This window comes from Linepithema humile, chromosome 7 (genome assembly GCF_040581485.1).
Source record: "Linepithema humile isolate Giens D197 chromosome 7, Lhum_UNIL_v1.0, whole genome shotgun sequence".
Lineage (NCBI taxonomy): Eukaryota > Metazoa > Arthropoda > Insecta > Hymenoptera > Formicidae > Linepithema > Linepithema humile.
This window is the reverse complement of record NC_090134.1, coordinates 15,031,427-15,057,393: the sequence shown is the minus strand read 5'-3', so window position 1 is coordinate 15,057,393 and position 25,967 is coordinate 15,031,427. Positions and strand designations below refer to the sequence as shown.

Sequence of the window (25,967 nt, the reverse complement as noted above, 5' to 3'; positions counted from 1 at the left end):
CGCATTTATGCGAAAGCGAATTCCATGATTAATTTTAATTGTTTTCTTTACAGATTAGGACAAAGTTCGATCCGTTAAAATGGCCTATCGAGGATCGAACCACTTCTTCAAATTTAGAACAGCCTATCTTACCTCCAAGCAAAGTAATACCTTCTGTCTCTGAAACTATATTCTGTCCTGCTACAAAGCCTCTATCCGCGGTACCTCCTGCTCCGATTCCTCGTGTTTACGAGACTTTCTATTCTGCAAGAAGACATAGTGAATCAGAAAGTATTTCTTCGTCGATAAGCGAGACTCTAAATCCTGATGTACCAGAGTTTGTACCGACGGATTTGACGGGAAGGACAAATGGATTCACCGCTGTGGATGAAAGCGGTGAAATAAAAAACAAAATTGATCTGGAAAAATCCAAAGAAGACATTTCTGAATCGACTGTCATAGAAACGCCGCTTCTTCCTCCGAATAATAATCTTTCTATGGAGATAAATGAGGAATCCACGACAGATTCTAGCACCCCTAATAGCCCATCAGAAAGACAAGTGAACGATGAATCAAATTCTTCAAGTGATAATGCTTGGCAGGAGGTAAGTGTTCATAAATTAGGTTCTTAAAAGCATGTGATTAATTGTGCAAACTCAATGAAAATATATGATTTATAGGTGAGAAGAAGAGTCAAGCAACCGCATAAAGACAGAAATGAAAAGACAGAGGTTACTCATAATGTGGAACGAGAGGAATTAGATTTCCAATTTGATGAGGAATTCGATACCCCACCTCCACCACCCCGACATAATGCCTTTTCTGAATGGTCAGTTCCTTTGACCATTCAATATTTATCCAATGGAGCCATTTAGAATTAGATATAGCTAATACCTAATTTTAGCTAATATCTAATTTCTTGATATTATATATTCAGTTATCCAATTCCATTTAAACAAAAGACTTTCCCTTTCTTATTTATATCCCGATTTTATTTATGTCAAACTGAATAGAACCACTAAATTATTTGTGAAACCTTATTTAATTTGTAATATTAATGGCATATTTTAATTTATAACAGTCCATAGTTTTTGAAGGGAGGGGGGAGGGGGTGATTAACAATTGTTTTTCTAAGTTTACTTTTATTTATTTTTTTTTTCTCAAAAACTATATGTTAAATTATTTTAAATAAAATTTAAAAAAAAATTTTTTTATGTATATTATAATATACATTAAATTGGCAGTTATAATCTAACAAGAATATTTTCAATTAAGCACTTAAATTGACTATTGCCATACGAGAAAAATTAAAAACTTAAGAAATACTAAATAAATAAATATATTTTAATTAAAATTAAATTTTAAACAATTCGAGTTTATCAGATTCCTGAACTGCTCTTATTACTAAATTTAAGTCTTCCGTTAAACTGTGAATACGTCGAAAAGATGCGATCAACGTGAGAGGCGAAAATCCTTGAGCGTCCGATTTTACGACGAATATAAAAGTCCTTTACAAGATTCTCTTCGCTGAAGTAATACTCTCTGTAAAAAAAATAGAATTGTTATTATTGTTATATAAATTATATACAAAGAATATGAAGAATATAAAAATGCAATCTCGTATGGCAGTAGTCAATTTAAGTGCTTAATTGAAAATATTCTTGTTAAATTATAACTGCCAATTTAATGTATATTATAATATACATAAAAAAATTTTTTAAAATTTTATTTAAAATAATTTAACATATAGTTTTTGAGAAAAAGAAATAAATAAAAGTAAATTTAGAAAAACAATTGGTAATATTGTTAAATTATTTTAAATAAAATTTAAAAAAAATTTTTTAATTTTTTAATTTTAAGAAAATAAGCATTTATATATAAGAAATGAAGACAAGTTTATTGGTTTGCTATCATGCAATCTTAAAAAAAAATATCTTTCTGTGTAAAAAATGAAAGATAAGTGAAGAACATATTTAATCCCAACATCTTATCCACGGATAACGCTATTTTGCATCAAATTGAAATTGTTATCTGTTAAGAATGATGCGACAATACAAATGAGTATTATGTACAATTATGCACATTCAATCTCAGTTACTGTGTAAACTCTTCTTTTATAAACAGTAATATTGACTTGTGCAAGATTAATTAAGATAAGGTCGACTTTTTTATTTGTGTACCTTATCACATTTTCAAAATTGGCATTAAAAAATATAGAAAAAATATTGAAAAAAAATATATAAAAAGAAAATAAAAAATACAAAAAAAAAGATACAATAAAAAATGAATTTGCAATTCATTTCTATATATAAATGGGTGTAAGTAGTAAGCACATATTGGTCTTATTAAGAAATGAAACATTTATTAATGAGAATAATTGATTATTATATTAACGTTTTAATTATTACAGGTCTGAAGATGAGGAAAATTATGAATTAGCGGATGAGGATATTAGTAAAATACTTATTGTTACACAAACTACAACACCTCCGTCAACTAGACTTCCAAAGCATGAAGGTCATGATAGAACAGGAGATTGGATTACAAGAGTGAAAATGACTCAAGAATTGGAACAGCTTATTAACGACGGACTGCATTATTATGAGGAAGAATTGTTGAAGCAAAATTCTCAAAGAGTAAGATTGTACTTTTATTCGCTAAAGACAAAAAACAACATGACATATATCATCGTTAAATGATCTAATAATACTCATTTAACACAGTATGGTTCGTCCTCATCCATTGGGAGCTATAAGACAGTTAATGTCGTTAGTCAAGAAGATTTTGAGAAAATGGTACCAAAAGCTCCGAGAAAAGCGAATCCGGAAGTTCCACCGCCACCTCCATCTGCCATTGAAAGTTTAGAAATCGTGCAATCGTCCGCCTCCTCATCGTTACAGGTATTTGCGAACTTTGTAAACTAAGAGTCTATCTACAAGTCTATTGTAAAATGAGAGATAAACATTGTAAAATTATATATATATTTATCCAGCCGCTCCCAAGTACAAGCAGAGTTTATATTCAGGAAACAAAAGATCACAGATTGGAAAGGAATCGCGAAAGATCACAGACAAGAGAAGGGCGAAGAGGTGTCCCGCCTCGTTTCTTTGCTGTGATGAAAGATAAATCGGTTGATCCCAGAACTCCGCGAAAAAGGAAAACTCGCCATAGCAATAATCCTCCGGTGGAGCATCATGTTGGCTGGATAATGGACGTTCGAGAGCATCACCCCCGAACATATTCTACAGGGTACGTATTTGTCTGCTGTAACTAAAAAATAATATTGCCACATTTCCATAATAATCCCGGAAAAACTGCTAATGTATAAAGATTGTAGTCTCTCGGAAAATAATTGTTATCATTTCAACTACTAATTTTCTATAAAAATACACGTAATACACTTGCCAACATATAGTCGTCACTGTAATGATATAATTAACGTTTTATAAATTTCGACTGGTTTTCATCATATTTTTATTGATATCTCGATTTTGTTTAAACAAGATGTGCAACATGATGAATCATCCATATTTATGTCTTCTTTTCCCGGCTGAAGAAGTACCTTGTTGAAAGATTTGGATCTGAATAAAAATAGTCGACAGAAAGATGAAAATTGTGTATTTCATCTCGAACACATAACTAAATTTCTCCCCTAATTCAATAACAGGAGCAGTACAGGCACAAGTCCCAACGAGGGTTATCTTGCAAGCAGTTACGGAAGTATGCCCAGTATCTGCGAACACCCGAGTCACGCTTTATTGAGAGATAATGGATTTACTCAGCAAGCGTATCACAAATATCATTCGCGCTGTCTGAAAGGTATAGCGATATATATTTTCTTAAATTATTGCTTGAAGTGATTACAAGATGATGAGTCTTTCTTTTGTCTTCTTTTCCCGACTGAGGAAAACGTTTATGCGGAAACACTTTTATCTGATGATTGTTTAAATAAATTGTAGGATAATAATAAGCCAACATTTTTTCTGTAACGTATTTATTTTTTTTTCAGAGCGCAAGCGATTAGGTATTGGACAGTCGCAAGAAATGAACACTCTCTTCCGTTTCTGGTCGTTCTTCTTGCGAGAGAATTTCAATCGTACTATGTACGAAGAGTTCAGAAATATAGCCAAAGAAGACGCCTGCGAGGGATACCGATACGGATTGGAGTGCCTTTTCAGATTTTATAGTTACGGCTTGGAAAAGAAATTTAGGAATATGTTGTATAAAGATTTCCAGACGGAAACGATGTATGATTACGAAAGTGGTGGGTCAAGATTTTACTTATATGTATATTTTGTCCGTAATATTTGCACAAAATAGGTTGTTTAGCTATAACTATAATTGGTAGTTAAATGGTAAACTTGTGCAAAAGCAAATGTAATGTTTCGCAAACACCAAGAGGACATTTTTGTTCTACGAGTGATTTGGGTGACAGTACGATAACAATTAAGAGAAAGCTTGACGACTGTCATTTTACACAAGCTGATGCAATAGTAACATTAATAAATCAAATTGTTTGAATTAGGACAACTTTATGGATTGGAAAAATTCTGGGCATTTTTGAAGTATTACAAACACGCTGATCAGCTTCACGTAGATCCTAAATTACAAGAGTATCTCTCGAAATTCAAGAGCGTCGAGGACTTCAGAGTGGTGGAAGTGAGTATTGTTGCAGACAAACGTTTCTATTTCACTATTCATCAATTATTTTAAGTATTTGTGAACAATTTGTAACATTTGCAACATTTATACATAACAGTAGCTCAAATCTATATAATATTTATATTGTTTCTTGCAGCCTCAAATATACGAAATGCTACAAGCTGCGAGAAAGCGTCATAGAAGCGTTTCCGAAAGTGCTAGTGTAGAAGAGTCGTCGACCAGCAGAGAACGCCGGCTTTCAGGCGGCTGCAGCGCGGTCACACTGCCAATCCGAATTCCGAACGAAGCAAATTTCGAAAGTAGCATGCAAAAGCTACGCTTAGAGTCCACAGGTTCATCGCAGTATCGAACCAGAGCCGGTTCCTTCGGCTCTAGTAGATTACACCATCATCTCCGAAGACGGAACGATTCCGCGCCGTCGTGCAGCCAGCGAGATCTCAACAAGCAGCAGTCTCGAAGTAGACAGAATTCCGGTTCGAAGTCTCACGAGGTGAATAAATCCCAAGTCACTGCCAGAGAACGAACTCAAACCAGTTCCAAGTCCGAAGCGAGCAAATCCGTCACGATTAAGACGGAGAGCTCATCTACTTCTCAGAAATGAGGAGCCCAATTGCGATGCAAGCTTTTACCCGAATAGTCTCGGTGAGGATCAGAAGAGGCATCGAAGTCGAAATGGCAATAGTTATCTACGTTATGTACGCTGCTGCGAGAGAGTGATCGATACAATGCTATAATAGCGTGTGAAGAAAAGGAAATTGCATCGCCGATCCTTGCATATGCGATTTTGAAGATTGTTGCCAGGTAAATTTGCGACTTGGATCCGTGATTTAGTTGTAAGGTTGTATTTACTGATATTTAAACCCCTCGCCTGGCAATGCGCAGTTATCGCTGCAAAAGATATTTTCATTTGCTTTACATCACTTATGATGTTTTACTGTACAATGAAACAGCTGTGAAAGGGGGAGCGTTGAGAATGAATATGCGCGTATGGAAGAATCTAATAATGCGAGTGTATATATTTCAATTATTTTACGCTTTGATTTTATACATTTTAATGCGTGTACAATGACGATTCGTATAAGCGGTATCTTATGTGAAACTGCTGGACGCGAGAGAGTTACATTTATACAACATTTACCTGAATGAGTGTTTAATGTACAAAAGATGAAGTGTTATGTTTATCGAAAAAATAACGTAGAGATTAATACAATCGATAACCATCGAAACATATTTGAATATGTATTATTCTTGATCAACATTCTCCCTTTTCACAGCTATTTCATTATACAGCCATAAAGCTTGTATACGTAAAGACACTTTTGCCTTATCTCTCATAAAAGTACGTCGAAAGAATAGAAAAAGAATGTGATATTTTCTATCCTTATTTCCGAAAGTACGAAGCACATGCTCAAAAATGATGTAGATATGACCGTCGATTGTACATGTGTCCAATCGCGGCAGATTAGTGCATCAAAAAGATGATACGAATAATGATGGAATTCAAGCCGTCTCAAGACATCTTGAAGGCTGAAAATCAAGAGATCTCAGTACATTTTGCAAGACTGTTTGCTTTTGATTGAAAAATCTTGAAAATCTTGAATACCCTTGAATGGTTGAATATTTTGAACAATGTAACACATACACATGTGTATTACATTATTCAATCTTGCTCTTATCCTGGGTCCTATCATTCAGAGCGGTTTCGGCAGCACAATATTATGTAGGTGATCCATAATATTTTGGCTCATCAGCGTGTACACACACACACGCGCGCGCGCGCGCGCGTGCGTATGTACAGCCATTCAAGACTTTAAAGATTTTTCAATTAAAACAGTCTTGCAAGATTATTAAAATTTTTTATTTTTAATCATTCTTTGCTTGCTTAAAAATTTGCAAAAGTTTTGAAATTTTATCATTACTTGTATGGAAATTGTATGGTGTACGTTGCAAGTTTATAAAAGATTACTTGCCAGATATCACATTTTACGGTCAACATGTGGCAGTTCTTGATACAATTTTATTGTAGCAAGTAATTGTCCACGCTTGTATAATAGAAGATAGAAAGAGTGAGACAGAAGATTGTATCCTTTTTCGTCACTCAGGTTGATCGTATAATTTGAGCCGCAAAGCGTTCCCATGTATATAAGCTCTATGTGTATAGCGAACATCATAAGCAATGTGAGCAAATGAAGGCTCGATTTTTTTCTCTGATATTTGATACTTTTATCAGAAATGGCAGTTTTTTTTGTTTTTTTTTTTTTTGTTTTTTTAACAAGAATTTTTTTAGGAGAAAATGCTTATTACATTGCATTCTTCATATCATTAGAATATTTATGGATGGTGTCTACTTTTGTTGTTTCAAACAAATACATTTAGAGGAATAACAGTTACAAAATTATTACATTTTTTGAGCTTTTGAAACCCTTTTCGAAAATGCATAACTGAAGTGTTTTTTTTAACACGTATAACGACTTGCTATTTATTTTCGGTTCTGCCATACTCTTGTTTTTCAATCATAAAACATTCATAGAACTGATATAGTTCACATTGATTTTTCCATGCAATTAGTGTGGCGTTTATTTTGTTGCTCGTGATATTCTATGCTTGTTCTATAAATGTTTTTTTTTCAATCGAAAACGAAATACGGCAAACTTAAAATTCGTAAAAAATTAACTAGAGGAATCATGAATTTGCCAGGCACTTGTAAATAAAAAATCGATATGCACTGGTTGTTTCATCAGTCAATCAAACGAATTGGTGAGCTATATTGATGATTGTTTTTTACTCTTTAAGCAAATCGATGGTCGACTGTGCTAGATTGTTTATAAAATGATTATTCGAAGGACGATAGTATAGTTTACGCGAATGTAAAAATCCACGTTCATATCCTGATATCGTCCTTGACATAATACTAGTCACACATTAATTTAACTCACTATATCACGCATCGTTTGCAGAATTTATACACACAAAAATCGAGGAAGGTGGATTATTACGGGTGATTAGCAATAATGCTTAGTGAAAATAAACGATAGTAACGTTGATTAGGAAGGCATATTAAAAAAAAAAAAAAATATCTTCAGATGCAAGACATCTGTAGTTCTTGTTGCACCGCGAATAGCTTTTGCTTTTACCATGTTTTTCGATGGATACTTATTTCATGAAAATTTATATACATATTTAAGTAGCAATCACTAATAAACAGGTATAATGTTACATGCAGCGACATGCTCATATATGTTGACATTTATGGCCATGATACCAAATATTTGTTTAAACAATATTCGGATATCCTTTTCCTCGGCTGCACAATATTAATTCTATTCTCGATAAATGAGAAAAATAAACCTCGCAATAAAATGAACGATGAAGTATAAGTGACTTTAAATTTCGATATACGAATGCACGTTCGTGTACGATGATTATACATTCATCCAGTGCGATCTTTTAGATTCTTCAATCCTTCCTTTCTTCGTCTTCCCATTGTCGTTTCGATAATTTTCTTTTTGCGTGGTTGCACGACAAGGTGAAATGCGAAGAAAAATTTTACGAAGTTGGAATTGTAATATCATTCGTTTAAAATTACGATAGATTAGGTTAGCGTTATCTCGCGGACGACATTTAAACGCTAATGATATCTGAATTATCTGCAGTGTGAAATATTTAGCATTTATTGATTTTTTTCTTCTTTCGCAATAAGTAAATGGTAATCAAAACATTTATGCAACTAGACAGCGAAGAATGAGGTGCATCTTGTTCATATTGGAGAATAATGTCTGCTCTCGATTTAAAAAGTAAAGAAAGACACACGCATCGACGTTGCTTCCGTAAAAGCATAGTAATAATGAAATGTGAAAATAATTCTTAGACAAAGCGACAATCGAAAATCTCTGCGTTTGTTCAGAACGATTTGTTTTGTGAAAACGAAGGAGATGTAATCTTATCTGACGTTGTTCAATTCGCAAGCAAAATTTTATTATCAACGCGAATTAGCGTGATCGGTGTTATCTGTCTTTGTTTGAATTAGCATATTTCAAATGTACAACGAAACTACGTGCGTTTGATGTTTTTTCATGTTACCAAGAAGAATGAATATTTGATTAAGCTTCTAATACGGCAAGAGTAAAAAGCCGATATATATTTCCCAAGGAAAGAAAGAATCGATTATCGAGCAAACAGAGAGCAGTTATTAGCACAAATAACCTTCAATCGAATTATCAGTCGAAATGTAGTAATAACTGTACAGAAAGGTGCCAGAGAAACGAAATAGTAAAATAATTGAAACTCCATGCTCATTGATTACTGTACATACTTTCACAGTTCGGCTCTTATAGTGATTTAGATTTATCCGTAATTTTTAAGCAAATGACGTGTACTATAGCCTAATAGGATATAATAATAATAATAACAATAATAATAATGATAATAATAATAATAATAATAATAATAATGATAGAATTTAATACTTTAAGTTCAATAAATTCATAAGTTACATCGGCATATTATACGGGCTTGTCCCTCGTGGTGTGCTTTATAAATCGTTAAATATGAAAAGAGAACATAGAAGCATATTCTGAAATGAAACGTGTTAATGTTGAAAGGATTCACGACGAAGTACTCGATATAAGTACGCCGATTTTCTCACTAGAATTGTACTATTTCGTGCGCATATACGATCGTGCAACGTTGTTTTCTTTACAGAAAAAAATAGACGGAAATGTAGCATAATAATGTACATAATTTTTATCCAAAGTTGATAAGAGCCGCGCCACGAGATCGATGTCCAAATGTAAAAAAAAAGATTATACATATATGTGTGTGTATATATATATATATATATATATATATATATATATATATATATATGCATATATATATATATATATAAATATATAATGAATATTCTTACATTGTTACTTATATACTGCTAATAAAGCTTAATTTTACACTTAAGGCTTACGCTAAAAAAGGGATGGGGTTATTGATTAGTAACTTTAATTTTAAGAATATGTATAAAAAAACTTTCATATAAAGATTACTAGATCGCGAGAGATTATTATGTTCAGGAACCAATATGAAGATATTGGTATATTTTAAAGAGGGACCGTATTAATATTTTCGATTTATAAATTTGCTCAATTATCTCTTTTTCTATTTTATTCTTTATTTTAGATCTACATTATCTTCCTAAATTATTTTTGTATATATATGTATTTCAATAATTCGATTTAGAACAATGCATTTAGATTCTACTTGTAATATTATGCATGTTTATTTGGTCTGATATATATTAGGTTGTCTCAAAAGTTCTTTTCGTTTTTTTACTAAAACTCAAATACTTAATCTTTTATGAACGACACAATTTATTGAAGTATATACGAGCCATTCTGCTCTACCACCTTTCTCCATTTCTCCGGAAGCTTCATGATGCCATTTTTCCAACATGTCTTTGATTTACTGGTAAAATATTGATCGAGGTGATTTTTTATGTCATTCAAAGAGTGAAAGTTTTTATCACAAAGAGAATTTTTTAAAGAAAGGAATAAATAGTAATCAGAAGGTAATATTAATAGTAATAAAGGTAATATTAATAGTAATCATAGTAATCAGTTACTTTTCATGTTGATAATATATTAAAAATTTAGATAATTATTAAAATATAAACATATTGGAGTGTCTTTTTTGGAACTTGGCCAAACCTTATCATTTATGAATTTTTGTGAGATATCATCTACTTTTTAGAGCACAGAATTCTACCCCAGATTTTAAAGGGATAAAACGGGGGGTTAAACATTTAATTTTTAGTAAAAAAACGAAAAGAACTTTTGAGACAACCTAATATATATATGTGAATATGGATACATACATATATATGTATGTATGTATGTATGTATTTTTTATTCTTTAAACGATGTTTGTATTTCCATTATATCATCATTATAAATATGTTAAAAAAGTTAGATTGTTGTTCAAGTATTTATTTAGGAAAAGCGAAATTTGTTAGTAGGATCCCTCTTTAAACGTTACAAGAGAATGTATGATCTATCGAAAGGCGTCTTCGACAATGAGAATTTGCGAGTGTGTGCAAAATTTATTAGAAAAATTCATGTGTTTTGCTCCCGGCATTGATCAGTCGATTAATCGTTATTCGATTTTGATAATATTATTTATGTTATGTAATCTGTTATCATGGTATGTTAATATATCATTAATAACATTTTTTTTTCCATTACTCACTCAGTGCTGCTATAATTTATATTTATTATTTTATTAATCCCTTTCCTTCCATTTTGTATTTGGTCATTAATCCTACAAGTCGTTATATTAACACTTTATCTACCGATCTGCGCCGCCTACAAAGCCTATTATTAGGCTTCCGGCGGGTAAAGTGTTAATAGATCACGTCACGTGCGAAATTGTTTCATCCAAAATCTAATTGCTTCAATCGATTGTTAGAAGCTTCTGTCTTCTAAGCCAAAATGATTAACGACTGAACGATGCCAAATTTTGATGACCTGTGCCAGTGAGAATCGACCGATTAATCGATTGGCGAATTTATTGATCTGAGAACTTCGGGGATCTCATCTGGCCGTGCCTAGAACGCTTCGCAAATATTTAACAGACACAACACCAGCTTGCGACAAACCCGGCAGATAATAAATTCAAAAGCTCGTTATCGAAGCGGGTTTTCGTTTATGTACAATAGTGCCTTCGAGAAGAACATACTTCCGCGTGATGCGACGAAAGATCGCATCATCATTCATACACCTCCGGACGATGCACAAACGACGAGGAAGAGAAGCGCCGCGAATTTAGGATACGTTTATAGATCGCTAGAGAGAATCCATAGCATCTGCTAAGTAGATCGAGGCCGGTCGAAAAGCGAGATGAGACCGATGATAGGGATAAACAATCAAGTTCAAGCCTTTCGTTGAAGATAATGCTGCATATTTTTTTAAATTCTAACACGGAACCGCGTAGATTGATAGAGCGCATTGTCTCTCGATGATGATGAGAATTCGATAAAATATTCCCGATCAATCTACGCGGTTCCGTAAGATATAGATGCAATTACGCGTCAACTATGTAAATACGAAAAAAATATATAGATATACACGTACGCTCATATAAACATACACACACACATACATACACACACGTATACACAATAAATTGAGAACGAGTGTCGGCTTAGAAAATTTTGGGATAGAAAGAGAGCATAATTTGTAATCAGTACCTAGGGGGCTATCGTGTCCACAGGTGAGTGATAATGTATGCATGATATGATAACGATATGTCGTGTGGATTGCGAGTCTTGTACGCGTAGTCGACAGTTGTAACGTTTGTGAATATATAAAATAAAAAAGCCAAAAAAACCGACCATTGAGGAGCTCTACGCTCTCCTTCCCTCCTTTCTACAAAAATGTAGAACGTTCTTTTAAAGATCCGATTATAATTTTTTATAACTAATTTAACTCAATTTTGATAGCAAAAAAGATACTCTTTTATGAATTTAAAATCTATTTTTTATTTTATTACAAATATTTAATATTAAATTCTTAGAGAAGTACTTGATTTTAAGGGAATAAAAAACGATTTTTAATGCTTGTAGCACAAAATTAATATTAATATTAGATTCATATATTTATAGGATACACACGGGTCTGATTCGTGAATTGCGGATGTTGCATCGACACGAACCAAATAATGTTTTACCATCTTGAGAAGTATGGATGTGACTACGTAGTTCTGCGTTCACAATAGAGTGGCGCTGCAATCAGTACAATGTCCGCTGATTTTTCGCTCGTGTTCTCTCCGCGTTAGCGTTAAGATTTTTTTTTTCTCGTTAAATTTGTATGAAATGAAGCGTGATCCTACGGATGAGACACACCGTAAACCACGTCAGCTTAGAAATACACCGCTGTTAAAATATGTTCGCCTTATGTCACTCGCGACAACACTTATTTATGCTGGAGCAATGTACATTGGCTACAGAAGGAAGTAGGTATTTTACATTCAGACATTTATCTATAATTTGCATTATGTATTTGTATTTAATCTGTTTCAATATGATGTTTTGATAAATGTGAATCTTCTCTATTTTCAGTATAAGTTGAACTAAATGTTATTCTGTACTTATAGTGTTCTTCCATACTTAAATGACGAAAGATATAAACTTGACGAAATATCTCAAGACAATTCTGAAATGGTAGAAGATTATGCTACAAATCCATTATTGAGAAATGTTATTGAGAAGTACACTGAGAGACAAGAAGCTAAGTTGAAAGAGGCAGACTTGAAGAAGACTGAAACTTTAGATAACGCTTAAGCAAGAGTAAAAGTTTGTATAGAAATAATGAATGACGAGAAGCATAATTTGTACAAGCCTGGTAGTTCAGAGAGAAGATTAAGATTGAGGAAGGATTATAAAGAAAGGTACTACTACATGCAGCACATGTATAAAATATATTAAGTCAAGTTCCTTAAATCTGTAGTTTGTTTTATTATGACATGTATCTTTAAAGAATATAAGAAAAAAAATAGACAATTGTCAATGTTTTTATTGCATTTTTTTCCTATTAAACTTGTGTCTCCTATTTTATGTGTTTGATTTTTACAACGTATGAAATGTTTTAAGGTAAAAAATGTGTTTTTTTATTTAGTACAGATGATACGGTTTGTCTTTCTGTTGATTCCAATAATGAAAATGGAAAGAATGATGTAGCCTCTACATCCAAATGTGACGATGACAGTATAATGGATTTTAAATCACCAATAAAAAAACATTTTATACAACCAAAAGTTATTAATAGTAGTAGATTTCCAGATAGATCCAAAACGAAAGTACTTTGTTCCAAAACCAAAGTTACTAATAATGAAAAAAGATCAGGAAGCAGTAAATCATTACAGAGTAGCAAGATATTACGTAACAAACAACAGCCATCAATTGAATCATCTTTCTTTAAATCTGAAAAGAAAGAAGCAGACTCACCACAGAGTTTAACTGATGTAAAAACAGCTTACGTATGTCCGTTGTGTTTCAAAAATTTTAAGGATGAAAATTCGCAAGCTGTGCACGCGAAAAGTTGTGCTGCAAAAAATAATGTCACCACAAAGAAACTGATGGATGCTATGGAGCTACAAGAACGGCAAGCTGCAGAAAGAAAATCATTGGGTTTACTCTCTGCTCCTGTGTTGCAAGATAAAAAGAAACCCGCACCACGTAAAATGGTAAGTATTTAATAACAAAACAGTAATGCAAAAGTTTTTAGAGCAGTGATTTTAAATATATGTGATTTCCAGGCGTCACATAATGATCCCGATCTGCAGCTTGCTTTAGCGCTCTCTAAATCTCTATATGAAAAAGAAATGGAAGAATGGGATGAAGTCCAAATCATCGCTATGTCGTCTAGTTCACCATTGCCAGATAACAACCTAGAAAATGCTTACAAAACAACGTTGCAAAATTTTGGATTCACTAGCAACAGAAATGTTGAACCAGCAAGATCTACTAATAAAACTAAGAGAAGTACATATATATATTGAATCGCGCAATTAATCAATCTTTTAAAAAATCATCTTATTTCCATTTATTTTTTGTTTAAAAAGGAAAACTACTAGAACCAACTACTCTGCAGAATCGTACAGCTGTGGAAAGAGAACGTATTTTAACAGAGAGAATAGCTGAAATACTTATGGGCTATAAAGATTTTACTCAAAACCCACAGGAAGTGGAGAAACAGCTTAACATCAAAGAAAAAATTGTTATAAAGAATCAATTACTTCAGCAACTACATCGAGCTGTAATTACATCTGCTTTTTTTTCTTTAATTGAAATTATTTTTTAATCCAGATATCTACATCTCTTTAAAATCTGTCATTATTTTCAAGGAGAATACATTGTGGGATAGAACGAAACTAACTTCAACTCAAAATGTATTTTATGTAAAACAACTGTTACCTCAGATAACACCATTAGAAAAGAAAGAACAGAAATTAAAGGTAAATTGCTATTCTGTCAAGAAATTATTTAAAAAATATATAATACGTATAAAATATATAAATAATGATATGCTTTAGGAAGAGCAGATTGATGTAAAACTTGAAGATCAAAGTATAAACAATGAAATCTCTTTGGATAATAAACAAATGCAAGAAATACAAGCAGCAGATAACAATGAAAAGTTAATTATCTCTTCAAATTCAAGCAAGACATGTTGCAAAGAGAAGAAATTTCTCGATATTCTCGCAACAAGTTGGAAAAATATACTAAACGACAGTTCTGCAAGTGATATTATCATATTCGTGAGAAACAGCAGACACATTTGGGCGCATAAATTGGTTTTTTACGTACGTTGCACGGATATTTTACTGGATGTGACGTCCAATGATACAGAATATTCTACTGCAAAAGAAAAGATTTGTTGGACTGATGTAGATTACGATGCTGCTTTGGCCTTTCTAGAATTTATCTATTGCGGATTAATCGATAGGCATTTGGAAATACTTAATTCCGACACATTGTCTGGTGTTAGATTTCTGGCAAGGAAGTACAAGGTAAATGATTTATTTGTTTATTTGCGTCAATTAGAATTGAATTCTACCACAGCACAAGTGAAATACACCACTTGTGAGAAAAGTACAGAAAATTTACACGCAAATGTGCGAAAGGGTTCGAATGTTTCGAAATTGGAGAAGTCTACTTTTAATGTATCGTCAAATCATATTTGTAATGATCTAGAAAACATTCAGTGTTCGCAAAAAATGCAGAAGGTCGTTAATGATACTTCACATTCTCTGGAAGACAGTTGTATATCTGCAAAGGATTCCTGCGTTCTGCAAGATGAAAAAATAGATTTGATGAAGTTATCAGAAAAAATAAATCCCAGAAGTGACACACCTACAAATTGTACATCCCCTGACTTGTTCGATGACACGCCAGTGACGAAACGCAACGCAATTATTAAAAACAGTGAATCTGCGATGCATTCTGAAGATCACGAAGATTCCAATATTCACGTGTTATTGAGTTTAATTAAACAAGATGCTGATACTGATATTTGTAGTCAGAGATCATTAACTCAGAGAGCTGAATACTCCGAGTCCTGTAAAGAAATGTCTACCTGCTTGGAAAATGTGGAACAAAGTGTAATAGAAATCGACTCAGATTCCGAGGTAAATTCTCTAAAATCATTTATTGAAGATGCGCATGAAAACTCTTTAATCGATACTCCTCAAAGTAGTAAGCCGAAATTTAGCCAAGATTGCTCCTTAATCAAACAGAAAAGTGATCTCACATTATTTATCGAGAAAATACAACAGGAAAATGCGAAATCGGATTTAGATTCCGATACAGAATATCCTGTAGAAATGTCTTTTACAATGCATAAAAATCCATTTCGCGTGGACAGACATGCCGACTTGAAAAATTCTCAATCCTGTGACGATAATGATAAAATTTCTGACAGGAAGCAAAAACACGGTAAATTAAGCATAATAGAGCAGCGTATGCAATCATATGCTGAGAAAAATCCAGAATTTTATTCTCATCTTTCCAATGAATGTGTAGAAACTGTTAAACGCATTACTTCGCATGTAGCTTCTACATCACCAGAAAAGACAATGAAATCTTTTCAGAGTAATGTATCCAATTATACACAAAACTGCATTTCACCGGCTGATAAGGACATCTCGAAACAAGTCACAATTACACCTTCGTCGTCGCAAATTAAAACAACGAATCAGTCGCCTAGCGAAACCGTCTTTGACTATGAAACGGATGAAGAAGATATTTCCATGTATTCGAAATACATGAGAAATCATAAGGACAATAGTATAGCGAAGTATCGCACAGCAATTAGAAGAAATAAATCAGATGGTAATCTATCTAATAAAAATGTATCATCTCATTCAATTACTAAAAACAGTGACATTAATGAATCTAAGAATAACGAAGTTGTCGCTCAATCCACTTTGACACAAAAGGACGTAGATGTAATCGTTTCATCAGATACAGAGATCGAAAGTGTGTCTTCCAATGTTAGCTGCCCCGTTGCTCTCCAAAAGGATGACTCTGATCGTGAGGATAATATATTTCAAACCGGAAGCGATAGAGAAAGTAGCAAGCAGAATATAGAAAATGAAAGAAATAAATCTCTCGAATTTGAGATTCCAAAAGCGATAACGACAGATTTGGAAGAAGAAATAAATGTTAATGATACAACCAAGTCAAATCGAGATGAATTTAATACTAGCAATGCAAAAATGACATCTGATGATATGGATTTTAGTGCAGTCTTGACACAAAAGTCCAAATTAAATGAATCGAACGATGATCAGAACGCAGAATTCATTCCAAGCCCAATTATGATATCCTCTAGTCCAGATTTCTTAAAAATGGAAAGCTTACTTCCTGAACATAAAAATACAGAAACAGATAGTCGCAAATCGAGAAATACAGCCGAATTTTCTCTTAATTTTGAAGACGATATATACCTTGCCAACGTTAATGTTGACAGATACGAAAAACATCATCTTTTAGAAAAAAGTCAGTCAGCTAGTCAGTTAAGTATAACGAAATTTAGGAAAAATAGCTCACGCAGATATAGTAATAAAAATAATCGCGAAAATATCAAACATACGAATACAATGTCGGATGATGTCACACCAGAAAATTTAGATCGCATGGCTTTGACACAAAATTCGACGAGTATTAGAACGTTTAAGAAAAAATCTTTGTCCGAAGGACAAATTAATATAAATAGATTACGTAATCAACAAAGTACGTCTGAACACATATCCATGCGATTGCAATGCAAATATAATGAAAACATTGGAAGTTCAAAAACTGCGCCCAAGATAATTGAAAAGGATGTTACACCTCCGCCTGATTATCATGGTATGAAAACTCCTGAATTACACGTAAGTTCACTGATAATGATAAATCATTACAATCGAAAATGTTTTCTTTTTAAATAAGTATATTCTTTAATTTTTAGAAAGAAATGAAGAAATATGGATTAAAAGCACAAAAGCGTAGCAGAGCTGTGAAACTGTTAACACACATTTATAACGAACTTCATCCTTTAGTATCTATATCTGAGGCCACGATAGAGCAAAAGAAAGCCGCTGAAATTTTAAGTGACGAAAATGAGGGTCCACCGCCGAAGAAAAGAAATATGGATAATAATAGTTTAGAGAAATCGAACGATAGTGATGATGAATTGCTTTGCTCTCAGGATAGGTGAATTTAACATAAATATTGAGTATTTCTAAGATATATTTTTTTATATAGATAAAAAAAATTAAAATCTTGTTACAGCAATGATAGTATGAATTCTGTAAAAGATGCGACCAGCAAAGAAATGCAATTTTACGAAACTGAGTCATTGCCGGCTTTGGAGAATTCATCAGACATCGCAGAAGCCTTTACAAAATTGATTGTGGCTGATAAACATTTACATAACAAAATATTGCGATACGAGCCTGTAAATATCGAAACGTTGCATTCCACGTTACGAACACACGGATTTAAATGCAAGCTTTCCAATCTCATGAGTTTCTTAGACGAGCAGGTGCATTTTCGTTGCAATTTTTTTCTTTCTTTAAACTTGTGCAACTTATTCAAATAAATATACATATTTTGGGATTTTTATTTCAGTGTATTACATTTTATGCGCCAGAACAGAATGCCAAAAGCAGGACACGCAAGAAAGTATAATTTTATAGGAATAAAATATATTTGAGAGAAAATCCATAATTATAATCTTTATATGATGAAGGTATGTTTATAGATAAAATGTAAGTTTGTATTTTTTTAACAAAGTAAGTAAATCATATTGTTATATAATTGATATAGAAGTAATTTATATTTTGTACAAATAAGTGTAGGTGATATTTATATAATAACATATTACATTATCATATATTATTTTGTAATTTTGCAAAAATTATACGAGATCAATTTATTGGAATAAAAATATAAGTCCTGTTTACAAGATAAATCTTTATTTACAATTGTATAATTATTATTATTAAATAACAAAACGTAATGTTTTCCTTTATATTAAATCAATTATTAATACTTTTCTAGCGCTAACGTAAGTAATTCATTCATTGGTGTCAATAATATTCGCGGATCTTCAATTAAACCAGCCCCAACCATGGCACCAGCGAATAGCTACAATATAAAAAATACGGATAGGTTTACTGGAGAAAAATATAGGTGTAAAGGGCGCTACAATATTATTCATGTTTAACATACCTGCTGTATTACGCGATCAGCTAATTCTGCATTTGTAGTCGTCAATTTACACAACTTTTTGATGATAGGATGATTTGGATTGATCTCGAAGCGCGGTTGAAGCATGGAATACCGCATTTCTTCGTTCATTTCGTGACTTTGCATGCGAATAAAATGTCTAGCACTCGCCATGTCTTGCACGGTCACGACACAGGGATATGATTCCAAACGATTTGTCATCTTGACATCATAAGCCTTCTTGTCAAGGATCGTTCTGATATAGCTTATTAGATTATCTAGTTCGTCCTTATTTATGATACCTATGGAAGATATAAAATAACATTACCAACCTTTTAGATAATTTAACAAATATGAAGCGCTTGTGATGTACCTAAATTTTCTGGCTTATTTGCTTCACTGTCATCTCGCATTTCTTTCTCCACAGACGTTAAGAAGTTAGATTTATATTGTTTCAAATGCATCAACACTAACTCATCATACGGTTCGTAGCAAAAGAGAACTTCGATATTTCGTTTCTTCAGAGACTCGTAATATGGTGACTGCTCGGCCAGAGTTCGGCTGTAACATGAATATAAATTTTGCAAATCATTCGTCCATGCTAGTACGTGTTATTCATATCTTGCTATACCTCGGCGCTGCTAAATAATATATGTCCTTTTGGTCTTTTGCTAAGCGACTGCAATATTGCGGCAGGCTGACAAATTCCCCTGGAGTTGTGGCAGAAGATTCAAACCGCAAGAGTTTGCCTATATCTTCCTAAAATGGAAAAATGGAATTGACAGAATGTATTTTATGACCATCTATGTAGAATCGATCGATAACAATAAAATTATCACCTTTTCAGACTGATCGCCACTAGTGACAATGCCCTCTTTTAAGTACATGCCATATGCTTTGTAAAATTCATGGTACTCTTCTGGCTGCTTCGTGGATCGCTCATTTAAGAATTTTAATATGCGCGCCGTCAACACGGTTCGCAGTTTCCTACAAAGATTACAGGTGTTTAGTTCAGGTTGTATTTAATAATAAGCGATAAAAGTTGCAAACATTCATTCTTACCCAATTAATGTACTATTTTGCAGCAGTTCGCGGCTTAAATTCAGCGGTATGTCTTCCGAATCGACTACGCCTTTAACGAAACGTAACCATTTTGGTAAGATATTTTCTGCTTTGCTTTTAATTAAAATTTTTCGGCTATAAAGCGAGATCCCACTGGTAGTGTCTCTCGACAGATCAAAGAATCCGGGTTTGTCTTCTGGGAAATACAACAGAGCCTTAATACTCAACGGCACATCTGTCGAATAATGCAGTATAAATCTTGGTGCGTCAATGCAATTTCCAATAAATCGATAAAATTCCGCGTGTTGCAGCGATGTGACATCTTTTGGATCGCTCATCCATAACGGCTGTAAAGAAAGTTGCTTGTTCAACAGACATAGATATAACACCAGAGAGAAAACAGACAAAAAAAAGTTATCGATAATACCTGAATGACATTAGCTCTCTGCCCATTTACAAAAATAGGGCTGCCGACAAAATTACTGTACTTGTTAATAATACCTAAGTGAATTAATCACATTTTATTGATTGCGTGTAAAAATAGCGTAAATATATTTTCTTATTATTAATTTAATTACGTACGATTAATAGTATTCTCATCGCTGAATTCTCGGCTATCTGATTTAAGATGAATAACAATTTTTGTGCCTGGCTGCACTCCATCCGCATTTGAAATTTCAAACGTACCTGATCTGGATACAAATATTTTGTTATCATGTAATATTGTTAACATCTACAAAATATATTTTTTTATTACATACCCATCTGAAGTCCAGCAGAGATCTTCTGCATCTTTTGCAAAAGATTTCGTAAATACTTCTACTTTATCAGCAACCATGAAGACACTGTAGAAGCCAACACCAAATTGTCCGATAATTTTGGAAGTATCATTGGTGTTTTGTTCTTCCTTCAATTTTTTCAGAAATGTCTATAAAATAAATACATTATAATTTTTATTTTCAAATCTGGAACAGTTTTTATATTTTGCAAAGTGGAAAAAAAATAAAAATCTATAAATTTTGTTTTATTTGCCTTAGAACCGGATCGAGCTATGGTTCCCAAATTGGATATCAGTTCCTCTCTAGTCATTCCCACACCGGTATCTTGGATCATGAGAGTACGATTCTGCTTATCAGTGCCAATATGTATCTCCAAGCTTCTATCGCCTGCTGCTTGTGCCGCTTCATTATCGCTTAAACGTAAGTATCTTAATTTTTCCAATGCATCACTGGCATTTGAAATAAGCTCTCGCACAAACACCTGATAAGCAAATTAATCGATAAAACTACTATAGCAGATATTCTTTTCTTTTTAAAAAATTAATACTTTATTACCTCTTTATCTGAATATAAAGACTTTGCTACAATTTGTAACAACATTTGTGTCTCCGATTGAAATTCATGCTTGGCTTTTTCACCTGTAATGTAATAAATATTTGTTATATTGTCATGTCAATTTATAAAAAAATTAATTTAAATAGATGTTACTATAATTATCATTAAATATTACCTATAGCCTTTTCTGTATCTTTTATTATATTATGGTACTCTGTGGTTTGAACTTCTGGCTGAGATGACAAATATCTCACATGTTGACATATAACTGTAAAATAAAAAATGAAAAATTTGGCATTACTAGAATATATTTAAAAAGTTTTAAGCAACAAATTGAAAGGAAAATCATAATTATATGTTAAAGTATAATAGCGGCATAACCTATAAGCATAACTATTGAAATATTTGAACATAATAAAAAAAATAACAAACCAGATAGTTGGCGACATTGTGCTTGAACTAATTCCTCCTGCAGATTTTTATTTAATGATCTCGTGAGAGATCTTCCTAATTTAAACGCGTGTCTAAATCTGAAAACAGCAAACATCTTCGTGCAGTTTCGCAAAGGATGATAACCACAATGTGAGCCAGATTTGAAATGCGAGCAGCAAGCAGCATGAATGGAGGAGTACTGCACACATGCGCAAACCATGTATATGTGATTCGATTATACGTTCGATTATATTTTGATCGACCCAAGGTTGATTAATAGCGTTTTCGATTATACAGGATTTGAACGACCCAGGGTTGGTTAATGACGTCATTGCAACCTCTCCACCAATGAAAGACTTGCATTTATAGTAAAATAGTGATTGATCAACCCTGGGTCGTTCAAATCCTGTATAATCGAAAACGCTATAAGATTGAAATTTGACCAATCGAGACAAAAGAAGCTAAAAGTTCTTTGTCCTGATTGGTCAAATTTCAAACTCAATCTTTAATGTGTAGTCTGATACAGGCATAAGAGGTACCAATTAATATCAAAAATTAATATGAATATTAATATCCACTATTAATATGTCACTTCATTTAATTATTGATTTTTTCGACGGATCAATATATTGATGATATCTCAGCTGATTACAATTTTTTATTTTTAAATATTTAACGTTGTACGTATCAAAAAGCGAACAACGTCGTTTTTGTGTCAGCTTCATAAGAAAGAGATAGATGTAACGTAATACTACAGATTGGAGCGTAATAATGGAGCGAGTAGGAGCATGTTGGAGTATGTTGGGGCATGCGACGCGAACAAATTTATAGTCTGCGCATAAGAGGTAAATCAATTTTAGTGTCAAAAAACCAACTAAATGTCACATGACGGCACGTTAAATACACAAAAAAAAAGAGCTAAATGTTTTGGATATTCAATGTTTTATTACAGAATTGTTTAATTTCTAACTAATAATACATGTATATAAGTACCACAAGTAATAGTAAAGAATGACACAATACTGTATATAACGCAAGCAAAGTAAAAGAAAAACTATAATGAAATTTACAAGTGAGGTTAGGTAATGATAAGGTCCTATATACATAGAGAGACACAACCGGTTTCTCATGATATGATTGGTCGGCTTTCAACGTGATTAGTTGATATCCACCATTTTCTCTTTTGTTTAGGCCTCATTTACCGATTATGCATGTAAGATAAGATAAATTTATATTAACATACTATTAATTGATTCTTTTATGCATATATAAGCAAAATATACACTTGTGTTTTGTATAATTCGCAACAAAGATTTAAAGAATATATTCAATCAAAATTTAGCAAAAATATAAACTAACTTTTCATAAATTGTGCATTCCTGTGCCAATAATAACGTACATACACATTTAACATAATTACATACATAGCTGTATAGTTACACGCCTAATTTTAATATATAATATTTGGTTTAGTATTTCGATCTATATTTTGATCTATCATATTGATTTATTGAATATTTTACTTTAAACATTTACTGGATTTTACATTCCATCTTATATATCTGTAAAATAGATGTATAAAATAGTTTAATGAAGCAGAGTTGTGAATGTCTTAAAACTTGTATAATTTATACAAAACTTTTCTGTCGAAAGTTGAATTTGAATTCCAGAATAAATAATTTTTCTTAAATACAAAATAATCGTGATAAAAATTTTTCACACATTACTTGTACAATGTATTCCAATTATAATTATTTACAAAAGTTTCTCTAATTTTTAATTGGTTTTATATTGTGCTTTCAAAATATGTTAATAATAATATATGAGATAATACACTTATCAAAGATCATATTTCAGATCACTACATAAAAATTATGTTTCCGAAGAATATTAAGACAACATTATTATGTGGTCCGAAAAAACTGAGCAAGTCTTTTATGTTTGAGGTATGCACATAATGAATAAAAATAAGTTAATTGTAAAAATTAATCATGAAAATTTGGCAAGCTCTAATAAATTCTATAAAAATGATTAAAGTATTTTTATTTATTTTGTACTTGTATTATTCTATATTTTGAAAGTTTTTTTAAAATATTTAATAAAAATTTGAATAATATTCAAAATTTCTGTTATTGTAATCGTTTGGATTATACAATTATTAGATACTCTGCAAAATTTGTTTTTGAGAAATGGATATCAATCTGCTATAACATTCTAATCGAGTCTTTTGCCAAACGGCTAGTGTACTGTTAATATTTTGTTTATTAGAAAATATCCATCTAAAGTAGATATTTATTTATCTTCGTAAATACGCAGTATATTTGAAAAATAATATTATATCAATTCAAATTTGATTGTATGTGTAAAAATCATTAATTTTATTTAAAGTATGTCTTTTCAGAATCAGTATTGCGGACGACCATAATTAATTAATAAGTAGATAGATTATTACAGATCTGCTTTTAGAATTGCCTCGAGAATCCTGATCATGAATATTTCGATGGCTGGAATGTTATGGCGAGTTCCTTTTATCAGAATTATGAGTTTTTAAAATTAATTTTTTGTATAGGCTGCAATATATTGGGCGGAGGAAGGACGACGTGTCGTGTACATTACGCCAGAGCCACTGGAAAGATGGCCAGTAACCTGTCACGACAGAAGTAATCCAACAGTCGCGGCTCTTAAATTAATGAGATTTATGTAAGATTCGTGCAACATCTTTGGTATATATATAAAAATACACACACACATACACACACACACATACACACACACACACACACACACACACACTCATATATGTGTGAATTAAAATTTTGTGTTAAAATAAATATTGAATAAATTAACGAGAAAAAATTTATTATATTCTAAAATTTATATATATTATATATTTATATATCACATTTAAGTTAAATATTAACTAGTTTTCATTTTAATCATATCTGAGGTTTTTCTATTTTCTATTCTTAAATTACCACACAATTCTTTAATTAAAAATTTTTTTAATTCTGAAAAAATTTTATATACAATTTATTTCTTGAGTTTCTAATTGCCACATTGTTTTCATCGAGAAAAATTTCACAATTTTAAACTTTCCAAAAAATTAACATTCCAAAAAATTCTAAATGGATAAAATTAATTATTTTTGTATCGAAATTATTATTTATAATAAATTATTTTTATTTTTTTTAAAATTAAGGGATTATATAAATAAATATGCATATTTACAGATATTTGTCGAATTATGAAACTCTTGTGGAACAACTTGTTAAATTGTACACCTATGCAGCCGTACCTTCTGTGCTTTTGATAGATGATTTGGACAATTATCTCAACGACGAAGCTATCCAAAATAACTTGAATGAGCATATTTCTAAAACTTGCGCCTTAATACTCCACTCGATGAAATTGTGTTCACGAGTTTTAAAAATGAACGTAAGCGAAGAATTCTGTGTATGATAAAAAGAAATTTATATCTTTCTAAACACACAAATTTATCTTTAAGAACATTTATTATAAGATTCGAGTTTTGCGAGTGAATAGAAATTATTGTTTATTGTTGCAATGCTATAATTTTTATGCAAACTTTCATTTAAATAACTTATTTGAAAGCTTTTAAAGTTTATTTAAAATAAAATATAAGTTTAGTCATTTAAATGAATTTATGTGGAATTAATAGATAGTACGATATAAACTTTGGAAATATAAAAAATGTTGGAAACGGCTTAATTCTAAAGATTAATCAGTGGAATTTCTTATTGCGTTTTTAACGGTTATTTTCCAAAATTTATATCGTAAGTAAAAATCTCGGTTTTCTGCAAATTAAATGATTAATTTTTACTTGTAATTCAATTTTGTTAATCTTATTTAAAAATTGTTTTAAGTATATTAGGAAAAAAGGAGAAACATGTCTTATAATACTTTACATCATGAGAATTATAATTTTTATTTTGTTTTTACATAATGTAATGTACAGTTAAAAGATCACACTTTCGCTTTCAATCTCACAATTCAAAATATTTTACTTCAAGTTTTACTCAAAGAGCTTTAATTAAAATTCAAAATAACTAAAAACAAAAATTTCTGTCTATATAGGTACACGTATGCGTATGGACCAGTTCGATTCTTACCAACGATTTTCTTCAAACGATGTACTTTCATAATATTTGGAATTTGACAGAAGAAGAAGATGGAAAGGTGATATTGTTGGAAAAAAAAGTTTTTGTTAAATCATCAGA

At 31.8% G+C, this 25,967-nt stretch overlaps 2 protein-coding genes and 1 long non-coding RNA gene across 6 annotated transcripts in view; 2 read left to right on the top strand and 1 right to left on the bottom strand.

The window, feature by feature from the left end:
* Positions 1-18,644, top strand: part of LOC105674226 (La related protein) — a 29,697-nt gene extending 11,053 nt beyond the window's left edge. Inside the window, exons 9-18 of one of the 4 annotated variants that reach the window (XM_067358556.1) lie at positions 54-584; positions 660-808; positions 2,390-2,615; positions 2,703-2,879; positions 3,005-3,228; positions 3,647-3,798; positions 3,989-4,243; positions 4,505-4,638; positions 4,778-12,642; positions 12,784-13,189. In XM_067358556.1, the coding sequence (XP_067214657.1) occupies positions 54-584; positions 660-808; positions 2,390-2,615; positions 2,703-2,879; positions 3,005-3,228; positions 3,647-3,798; positions 3,989-4,243; positions 4,505-4,638; positions 4,778-5,242 (2,313 nt within the window). In that variant the 3' untranslated portion in view covers positions 5,243-12,642; positions 12,784-13,189. Of the gene's footprint in view, positions 1-53; positions 585-659; positions 809-2,389; positions 2,616-2,702; positions 2,880-2,971; positions 3,229-3,646; positions 3,799-3,988; positions 4,244-4,504; positions 4,639-4,777; positions 12,643-12,748; positions 13,190-13,304; positions 13,873-13,944; positions 14,171-14,250; positions 14,445-14,532; positions 14,644-14,721; positions 17,563-17,639; positions 17,885-17,962; positions 18,216-18,301 lie in introns of those variants that run through there. The other 3 variants (XM_012370409.2, XM_067358555.1, XM_012370444.2) reach the window with 3 other exon arrangements.
* On the bottom strand, positions 18,632-21,940 carry Trap1 (TNF receptor associated protein 1). Its single transcript, XM_012370403.2, has 13 exons — positions 21,730-21,940; positions 21,473-21,565; positions 21,298-21,380; positions 20,996-21,223; positions 20,725-20,891; positions 20,546-20,655; positions 20,391-20,464; positions 19,964-20,310; positions 19,741-19,888; positions 19,533-19,660; positions 19,275-19,462; positions 18,905-19,203; positions 18,632-18,820 (listed from the first exon to the last, which is right to left on the bottom strand). The coding sequence occupies exons 1-13, from the start codon at positions 21,842-21,844 to the stop codon at positions 18,719-18,721; spliced, it is 2,082 nt and encodes a 693-aa protein (XP_012225826.2). The 5' UTR covers positions 21,845-21,940; the 3' UTR covers positions 18,632-18,718.
* A 388-nt stretch (positions 21,941-22,328) lies between these two features.
* Positions 22,329-25,836, top strand: LOC105674252 (uncharacterized). The gene is made up of 3 exons (XR_010891100.1): positions 22,329-22,574; positions 24,299-24,429; positions 25,825-25,836. It is a non-coding gene; the product is annotated as an uncharacterized lncRNA (long non-coding RNA).
* Positions 25,837-25,967: the final 131 nt, after the last annotated feature.